The sequence below is a fragment of the Garra rufa genome, chromosome 16 (genome assembly GCF_049309525.1).
Source record: "Garra rufa chromosome 16, GarRuf1.0, whole genome shotgun sequence".
Classification (NCBI taxonomy): domain Eukaryota; kingdom Metazoa; phylum Chordata; class Actinopteri; order Cypriniformes; family Cyprinidae; genus Garra; species Garra rufa.
In genome coordinates this window covers 6,114,064-6,124,413 of record NC_133376.1, presented here as the reverse complement: position 1 = coordinate 6,124,413, position 10,350 = coordinate 6,114,064, and the positions used below count along the sequence as shown (strand labels likewise).

At 24.5% G+C, this 10,350-nt stretch overlaps 1 protein-coding gene across 1 annotated transcript in view; it reads right to left on the bottom strand.

Moving 5' to 3' along the window:
* Positions 1-1,040: 1,040 nt before the first annotated feature.
* Positions 1,041-10,350, bottom strand: part of LOC141289013 (protein phosphatase 1 regulatory subunit 12A) — a 34,141-nt gene continuing 24,831 nt past the window's right edge. Inside the window, exons 7-15 of the mRNA XM_073821204.1 lie at positions 9,586-9,668; positions 9,204-9,397; positions 9,018-9,121; positions 7,412-7,609; positions 4,118-4,212; positions 3,849-4,034; positions 3,676-3,771; positions 1,641-1,731; positions 1,041-1,235 (exon numbers count right to left, since the gene is read on the bottom strand). Coding sequence (XP_073677305.1) covers positions 1,041-1,235; positions 1,641-1,731; positions 3,676-3,771; positions 3,849-4,034; positions 4,118-4,212; positions 7,412-7,609; positions 9,018-9,121; positions 9,204-9,397; positions 9,586-9,668 — 1,242 coding nt within the window. The remainder of the gene's footprint in view (positions 1,236-1,640; positions 1,732-3,675; positions 3,772-3,848; positions 4,035-4,117; positions 4,213-7,411; positions 7,610-9,017; positions 9,122-9,203; positions 9,398-9,585; positions 9,669-10,350) is intronic.

Below are 10,350 nucleotides of genomic sequence, written 5' to 3'. Positions count from 1 at the left end.
ATATATATATATATATATATATATATATATATATATATATATATGTATTTATATTAATAAATATTAATTATTAATAAATGATACATTATATATAATTTATTTTTTAGTAATTTTCTTAGTTATTTTATATTTATGTGCATATATATTTACAGACATGTAAATATACATACATTTAATAATTTATTGTTTATATTTGCATACACACACACACACACACACACACACACGTGTCTATATGCAAATATGTATAAAATGTATTCATTATTTATATACACACACACACATGCATATATCTATATATATATATATCTATATATCTATATATATATATAATGCATTATTATTTATTTTTGCATGCAAGTAAACAATAATACATTTTATACCTATATTAAGTATTAGTATATTTTTTTTATTTTGCATACAAGTAAACAAATTATTAATAAATAATATATACATTAAGTATTATATATGTAAATATATGTACGTGTGTGTGTATATTTACGATTTATTTTGCATAAAAGTAAACTTTAATTATCCATAAATACATACAAAATGTATGTATTATATAATATATAGTTATTTACTTTCTTTTATTATCTTTTTTTATATTGTTTCTTTTATATATAGTTTATTTTATTTTGGTATTTAAGTTATTTTATATATATATATATATATATACATACATATACATATACATACACATACATATATTGCATACAAGTAAACATGAATAAGTTTTAACCACACTATATATGCAAACATTCTCACACACACACACACACACACACACACACACACACACACACACACACACACACACACACACACACACACACACACAGGTGAAATATGTCTTTTTATGTAGTAGCATAGTTTGATTAAAATATTGCTTCTTGTCTCAAACACTGCTAATCATTGTTTCCAAACAGGTTTCTCAATCATTCTTTTCCTCTGCTATTCTTCAAGCGTCACTTCAGTCGTTGTTCAGTTTTAGAAAGTACTATAACATCAAAAAAAGGACACACTTGACCTTTAACCTTTCAGATTTCGGACTGGTTTATCTCTCCGAGTGCAGCACAAATGCAGATACTTGGATTAAACTCAACCTTTCTCACCCCTTCCTCTGCCTTCTTTTGCTTCGCTTCTTTCTCCTCCTCTTCTTTCTTCTTCTCCTTCCCCTTGTTTTCCGTCTTCATTGTCTTCTCCGCTTCCTGCAGGTCTGTGAGAGTAACACCCTGAAGAGCAAACACAACGGTCACACGGAGATGTCTGGACTCCAGCTGCGCACAAATGCAAAACCACTCTACACACATGTTTGCCCTGTGTTAAGGTCAGAGTTCAGGATTAAAGGTCATACAGCCTTAGACAGACCGCCCACTGAATGTTAAATGCATATTCCACATGAAAATCAACATATTTTCCCAGCACTTTCGAGAAATAATGGATCTATTATTGTGATTTCACCGGTTTCAAAGATTTATCTGTCAATAAGTGTCAAAAAACAGTGTTACGTCATAGAATGTATTATTATTATTTTACATACAATACACTTTTTTTATAATTAAATAATTTGCAATTATTTTGAATTATTTTTTTTTATTAATGACAATGATTTTTAATAGTCATGAGGCTGGACTGACCTGCGTGGAGCGTCTGGACTGACGGGCATGTCTGGATCGGGCCTTTCTCTGAGCTTCTGCTTCCTCGTCACGCACTGGAGTCAGATATGACCTAAACACACATAAACACAAGCTTCAGCCAATCAAAATAATCAAAACATTGCTAAAACTAGCTAGTAGCTGGACCAAACTGGTCTAGATGGTTGATCACTTGGTCAAGCTAGAAACAGTTGGGGGACCATCTTTTACAGACAATAAACCAGTATATAAAATTATTTACATTATTATAAACTGATTATTAAATATTATAAAATTAAAATGTAAATTTAATTTATTTTATTACATATATTACTACATATAAAATGATTATTATATGATTATAAATTTGCATTAAGTGTAAATAATTTTTATTTAATGAAATTAAAATTAAAACTTTATGTAATATACACAAGGACATTTTCAAAAATAAATAATATATATTATAAAATACACCAAGATTTTATTAAAACAATATTTTCAATATTTCAATATTTTTGATTCAGTAGTTATATTTCCGCTAGTCACCAAATTATTATTTTTGCATTATTAAAAAAGGTTTTTATTTTAGATTATATTATTTAACTTTTATTATTTAATTGAATTAAAATTAAATTAAACTGTATATAATTACTATTCAATCTAAAATAAATTATAAATATTTATAATTATTAGAATAAAATGTTATATTAGAATAAAATCATTTATACGAGGATATATAAAACATTAATATAAAATACAAAAAGATTTTGTTTTAATAATAACTGTCTGTGTACATTATATATTTTTTTCTCAATATTTTCCTTTTTTCATTAGTTTTCCATTAGTTAAATTTCAAACGGATTATTATATTTATACAAATTAATATTAAATATAAATAACTTTTATTATTTAATTTAATTTAAATAAAATGAAACCGTATATAATTACTATTAAATATAAAATAAATTATAAATATTTCTAACTGAATAAATTATTTATTTAATTCAATTTAAAAAAAATAATAATTTATACATTTACACAAGGACATTCTCAAAAAATAAATAACATAAAATACAAAAGATTTCTCAATATTTTCCTTTTTTTCTATTTTAGTAAGTTGCCAAAGCAATATTTTTAAATAAAAAAGTAAACCTATTATTATATTATTATAAATTATTTATATATAAACAACTTCTATTATGTAATTTTTTAAATTATATTTTATATATTTATAAATTAAATAAAACTGTAAAATAAATTATAAAAAATGTATAATTAAATTATTTATTTTACAGAATAAAATGATACATTTAAATTATATAAATAAGTGTTTTTAAATTATACATTTAAAATTATACATTAAAATTATAAAATACACACACACACACATTTCACAAATAAATAATATAAAATCATTTTATTTTAATAATTTTAGTTTAAAATATAATTTTAATTTTAGTTAAAATAAATTATATAAATAAATTATTTTTAATTATTTAAATACAAATGTTAATTATTTTTAGTTTAAAATTGTACATTATACACACACAAACCTAAGGACATTTTCACAAATAAATAATATAAATTAAAAAAAAATATTTTTTTGTCCAATATTTTCCTTTTTTTTCAAAATTTTTGTTTTAGTATTTTTATTTCTATTTCCATTAGTTGCCAAAGCAACATTTCAATTTTTTTTTTTAAAGTTTTTATTTTATTTTAAACTGATTATTACATTATTATAGTATCAAATATAAATAACTTATTTAATTTAAATGATTTTTTACAGCAAAAATAAATCTCTACATGTATATATAAATATAACAAATGTATATAAAGTAAATTATGTAATTTATTATTTTATAGAGAGAGAGACAGAGCAAATTTGCACAGCAAAAATATCTAAATAATGAAAATGTGAGAAAAAAAAAAAAATATATATATATATGTGCATGGTTCCCAGTTTTTTAAGTAAGTACACGATAGTGCAGGATAGAGGTTTATTAGCACTCTGTCTCGTGGAAATCATCAACACACTTACTTGCGCCTCTGTTTGGTCTCTGGCTCGCCTGATGTGCTTGTCGTGGTTACAGAATTCGAGACGAGCTCCTTCTTTTCAGCCTCTTCCTGAGCCGACCTGTGAGAGAGATACACCAGATCTTACCAATGCCAAAAATACAGTGTAAAATCACACGCGATCAGAGACACACGCACCTCTGAGCCACTAGATTATTGAGGCGACTCAGTCCAGAGGTTGCCGTGGTTACAGAGGTCACTGAAGGGTCGTCAAGTTTCCTGCCATAAGAAGAGCTGCGAGGTAACGAGGGGTTCGGGGTCGACACGTCTCCGGCGGACTGGCTGTTCAATCGGCGCGTGTACGAAGAGCTCCGGCTCAACAAGCTACGAACACACAAACACGGGAGACGGATGAGGTTAGAAAACTGTCAGAACAGGAAATAGTCTGTGTTTCCTGTGTCTCTCACCTGCTGGAGGTGTCGGGGTTAGTGCTGGTGCTGCTGTCGCTGATGCTGAAAAGGCGTCTGGACGGAGTGGGCTGAACACGGGCCAACCTGGGCTCCTGAACACACGAAAAATAACATAACATAACTTACGCTGTTATATGTATAAGAGCTGGTTATGATGTTTTTGACATTTTTGAGCCATTTATAGAAGTTTTCTATTTTGTAATATTAGTTTTACTGTTTTATTTACTTGTTTTTATTCTAATTAATTAAAAAGTTAGTTCTAAGTTACATATTTACTTGTTTTTTGTTTTTTATAAAAACTTTTATAAGAAAAAAGGCAAAAAAAAGGTTAAAAACACAGTAAAAACAGTAATATTGTAAAATATTACGACAATTCTATTTGAATCTTTTTATACTTTTAAAAGTTTTTGAAAAAAAAATACAGTAATATTGTGAAATATTGGTGTAATTTATAATAATTATACTAATTTATTATATTAGATTTTTTTATACTTATAAAGGTTTTCGAAAGAAAAGGGGTACAAAAATGTGTCAAATTCTGTAAAAACAGTAATATTGTGAAATATTACTATAAAATAAAATAACTGTTTTCTATTTGAATTGTCTTTTGCCTTTAAAAGTGTTAAAAAAAAAAAAAGGTAAAAAATATTACTATAATTTATAATAACTGTTTTCCATTTGGATTTTTTTATACTTTTAAAAGATTTCGAAAGAAAAAGCGGTAACAAATGTCAGGTCAAAAAATACAGTAAAAACTGTATTATTGTGAAATATTACTATAATTTAAAAAATACCTTTTCTATTTGAATTGTTTCATACTTTTCAAAGTTTTTGAAAGAAAAAGGGTAAATAAAAAAATACAGTAAAAATAGTAATGTTTTGAAATATAGCTATAATTTTAAAATAACTATTTTCAATTTGAATTTCTGTATACTTTTAAAAGTTTTTGAAAGAAAAATGATCAAAAATACATAAAAAAACAGTAATATTGTGAAATATTACCATAATTAGAATGTTTTAAGTTTTGAAAGAGAAATTGTAAAATAAAAAGGTCAAAAATACAAAAATATTGTGAAATATTACTGTAATTTAAAATAACCGTCTTCTATTTGAATTTAAGAAAAGCGTAAAAAAGGTAAAAAATATTACTGTAATTTATAATAACTGTTTTCCATTTGGATTTTTTATACTTTTAAAAGATTTCGAAAGAAAAAGCGGTAACAAATGTCAGGTCAAAAAACACAGTAAAAACTGTATTATTGTGAAATATTACCATAATTAGAATGTTTTAAGTTTTTGAAAGAGAAATTGTAAAATAAAAAGGTCAAAAATACAAAAATATTGTGAAATATTACTGTAATTTATAATAACCGTCTTCTATTTGAATTTAAGAAAAGCGTAAAAAAAGTAAAAAAAATATTACTATAATTTATAATAACTGTTTTCCATTTGGATTTTTTTTATACTTTTAAAAGGTTTTGAAAGAAAAAGCGGTAATAAATGTCAGGTCAAAAAATACAGTAAAAACTGTATTATTGTGAAATATTACTATAATTTAAAAAATACCTTTTCTATTTGATTAGTTTCAAACTTTAAGTTTTTGAAAGAAAAAGGGTAAATAAAATACAGTAAAAATAGTAATGTTTTGAAATATAGCTATAATTTTAAAATAACTATTTTCAATTTGAATTTCTGTATACTTTTAAAAGTTTTTGAAAGAAAAATGATCAAAAATACATAAAAAAACAGTAATATTGTGAAATATTACCATAATTAGAATGTTTTACGTTTCTGAAAGAGAAATTGTAAAATAAAAAGGTAAAAAATACAAAAATATTGTGAAATATTACTGTAATTTAAAATAACCGTCTTCTATTTGAATTTAAGAAAAGCGTAAAAAAGGTAAAAAATATTACTGTAATTTATAATAACTGTTTTCCATTTGGATTTTTTATACTTTTAAAAGATTTCGAAAGAAAAAGCGGTAACAAATGTCAGGTCAAAAAATACAGTAAAAACTGTAATATTGTGAAATATTACCATAATTAGAATGTTTTACGTTTCTGAAAGAGAAATTGTAAAATAAAAAGGTCAAATATACAAAAATATTGTGAAATATTACTGTAATTTATAATAACCGTCTTCTATTTGAATTTAAGAAAAGCGTAAAAAAGGTAAAAAAATATTACTATAATTTATAATAACTGTTTTCCATTTGGATTTTTTTTTATACTTTTAAAAGGTTTTGAAAGAAAAAACGGTAACAAATGTCAGGTCAAAAAATACAGTAAAAACTGTATTATTGTGAAATATTATTATAATTTAAAAAATACCTTTTCTATTTGATTAGTTTCATACTTTAAGTTTTTGAAAGAAAAAGGGTAAATAAAAAAATACAGTAAAAATAGTAATGTTTTGAAATATAGCTATAATTTTAAAATAATTATTTTCAATTTGAATTTCTGTATAATTTCAAAAGTTTTTGAAAGAAAAATGATCAAAAATACATAAATATTACCATAATTAGAATTTTTTTTAGAATAGTTTTAAGTTTTGAAAGAGAAATTGTAAAATAAAAAGGTCAAAAATACAAAAATATTGTGAAATATTACTTACTGTAATTTAACTGTCTTCTATTTGAATTTGTTATACCTTTTAAAGTTTTTGAAAAAAAGGGTACAAAAACACAGTAAAAAAAATCCTGTAATTTAAAGTAACTATTTTCTATTTGAATTTAAGAAAAGCGTAAAAAAGGTAAAATATTACTATGATTTATAACTGTTTAACATTACAATTTTTTTTACTTTTAAATGTTTTTGAAAGAAAAATGGTATAAAATATTAGGTGTAAAAATAGTAAAAAAAGGTCAAAAGAGAGGGTTAAAAAAGGGTTAAAAATGTGAAATACTGCTATAATTTAAAATAACCATTTTCCAATTGAATTTTTTTAATACTTTAATTTTTTATTTTTTTATTTTAAAACTAATATTTTCTATTTGATTTTTTTAGACTTTTAAAGATAAAAAAATACAGTAAACTTGTGAAATATTACTATAATTTCAAAGTTTTTGATAAAAAAATGGTAAAAACAAAATGTCAAAAACACAGTAAAAATACAGTAAAACAGTAATATTGTGAAATATTGTAATATTTTAAAATAAGTTATTTGATTTTTTTTTATACTTTTTTATACTAAAGATAAAAAAAAATGTGATTTAATGTCAAAAGATTTGGGTCTTACTACCAACTCATACAGTGCATACAGTATCCATATAGTATATATATGTGTTACCTTATTATCAGATTCAGAGCTCAGTCTGGGACTGGATGCAGAGCGTGTCATTCCCAGTTTAGTTTCGGAGTCCTTGAGGGCCTCACTGGCTGGATCAGAGGCCCCGGCGGAGCCCAGCGTTGAAGAACTTCCTGCTTTACGCAAAGACGTTCTCCAGGAACCTGGAGCCTCTGTCACCGAGGTCCGGACGGGTTCAGCCTACAAACAGACCACATACTATTATATTATATTATATATTTAAAAATAAATATTGTACATATTAATTTACACATTTTTATATATAAGGTATTGGTGGTTATGATGGTTCTGTTTTTGAACTATGTTATATATTATATTATATGCTCAATATAGTTATGCCTAATGGAAGTCTTATAAGGCCAATTATAGTTAAAAATAAAACAAAAAGCTATTCTTGAAATAAATAAATAAATAAATAAATATTTTTAGTTTAACTTGAACTAAACGGAATGAAAAATATTAAAACTATAGTTATACACTAAATTAATAACTCTAAAATTAAAATAAACATTTAAAAAATTTAACATTTTCAAAAAAAAAACATTCAAAATATTAAACTAATGATATATTATATTATAAGCTTATTATAGTTAGAGAAGTTCTCTAAGGCTTATTATTGTTAATTAAATAAACTATTATCATGATAAATTTATAAAAACTCTTAAATTAGTAAAAACTTTAACTTGAACTAAAATAACTAAAGCAAAAAGTGAAATAAAAATGTATAAAAACTATACAGACATATTGAGACAAAACAACAACAAAAAATATAAAACTTAAGTTAAAATAAAATTAAAATATGAAATATTTTAAAATAAAAACATTCAAAATATTAAAATAACACTGATATGTTATATTATAAGCTTAATGTAGTTATAGAAGTCTAATAAGGCTTTTCTATAGCTAATTAAAAGCAAAAAATATTATTGTAATAAATTAATTAATTAATAAAAAAACAGGTAGTTGTCAAAGCAGCATTTCACAGACATAAAAAGACAGCACAACAACAAAATTAATAAAAAAAAAGGTTTTAGTTAAAACTAAAATAAAAATGAAAAATATAAAACATTTTAAAATAAAAACATTCAAAATATTAAAATAACATTGTTATATTATATATATAAAAAATACAACAAAAAATATAATATAAAAATATAAATGTATATAAATAAATATATTTATGACAATATTTTTCTTTCACTACAAAATTAAATAAAATCATTACAATTTTTAAATACACCCACAGCAATGATTTTGTTTAATTACTAATAATTTTATTATGATCAACCACTCAAATATATAATTTATATAATTTTATAACTAATATTTTTTTATATAATTTATAAAATTTAATATAGAATTTTTGCCTGTTATTGGCCATTTCAATTGATTTGTCACTATTTTAGTATATATATATATTATAGGAAATGTAGTTGATTCAGAAAATCAACCTCAATAGATTTCTATGGAAAGCCAGAAATTTGTACAACTGTTTTAGACATTCAAGCTTTGACATCACATTTTCTGCAAATCAGCAAAAAATTGAATGCTTTGAGCAAGTTTAATGCATCAGCAGTTGTGTGGTCACCTTTTTAACCTGGTTTAGGGCAGTGTTGGTCGCAGAGCTTGCAACAGGCGCTGCATTGCGTTTGTTGTTCAAGTTGTTGATCATTTCTCGAGTTTTGGCTTTTTCTGAAAAGACACAGACACAAATCATTAGTCATCTAATAAGATTTTTGATTTTTAAGACTAAAAATGGGCGGGGTTTGGTCACCTGACTCAGCGTCACTCTCTGATTCGCTCTCTTCCTCTGAACTGGAGCTGCTGGAGGGTTTGGATTGGCTCGCTGTGCGCGTCGACTCATCCTCATCCTCTTCTGTGGGCGGAGTCTGGAGTGTGGGCGGAGCATGTTTCTCTCGCTCATGCAGGGTGATCTTCTCTTTACTGCTCATACGAGAGATGGACGTCCTGTAGGGGACATGAAAATCAGCCAATCGGTGAGAGCTGAGAATATGTCATGTGATGGAACACTTATTATTGAACATTCCCAATATTTGTTAATGAATCAGGTTTTGATTCAACACTCTGATTCAATGATTCACTAAAAAATAACTTTGGGTTTTGTCACACAGGAAGTGATGCATATGTGACGTTACCTGCGAGGGCGAGCTGGCGCCATTGAAACAGGTGGGCTGGTCTCAATCACGGGTGTCTGCAACTTCAGTTTCTCTGAACGCATCTTTAGGAGATAAAACATTGCCAAAAGCTCAAATAAAGACAGTAATAGTCAAGAATATGTAATATCATATATAAGTCCTATATCACCACAAAATCTAAAGGAAAAAAATTCTGCATAAAAAAAAAATCATTTATACATACAATAAATATTTTATAATAATAATAATAATAATAATAGTAAACTACAGTACTTTTTGCATTTAATTTTTTTAGTATTTATAGTATAATTACTCATTTTCACAAATAATTTATCAATTCGTCGATAATTATCTCAAATTTATTTTCACATAAAGGTAAATCTGACAGAAATATTCAAGATTACATTATACTGTATATTAAGTCATTTCTCATCACAAAATCAAAAGCATTTCTACATTTATATACTATAAGAGACTGTTTTTGATGTACATTTATATATTAAAAATATTTAATCATGATAATAATAATAAATATAATTGTATATTTATTCTAATACTTGTTTGTATTTTATTCAGTATTTTATTTGTTTAACTTTATTTTACATTTTTATTTTATTTTCACAAAAAAAATGTATCTCACCATAAATAATTAATCATTAATAGTAAACTCACAGGAACTCAAGAATATGTCAGTGAAATATCACAAGAAGATTAAAGAAAATAAATAATATTCTGCATGAAATGTATATATTATATTAATTAATT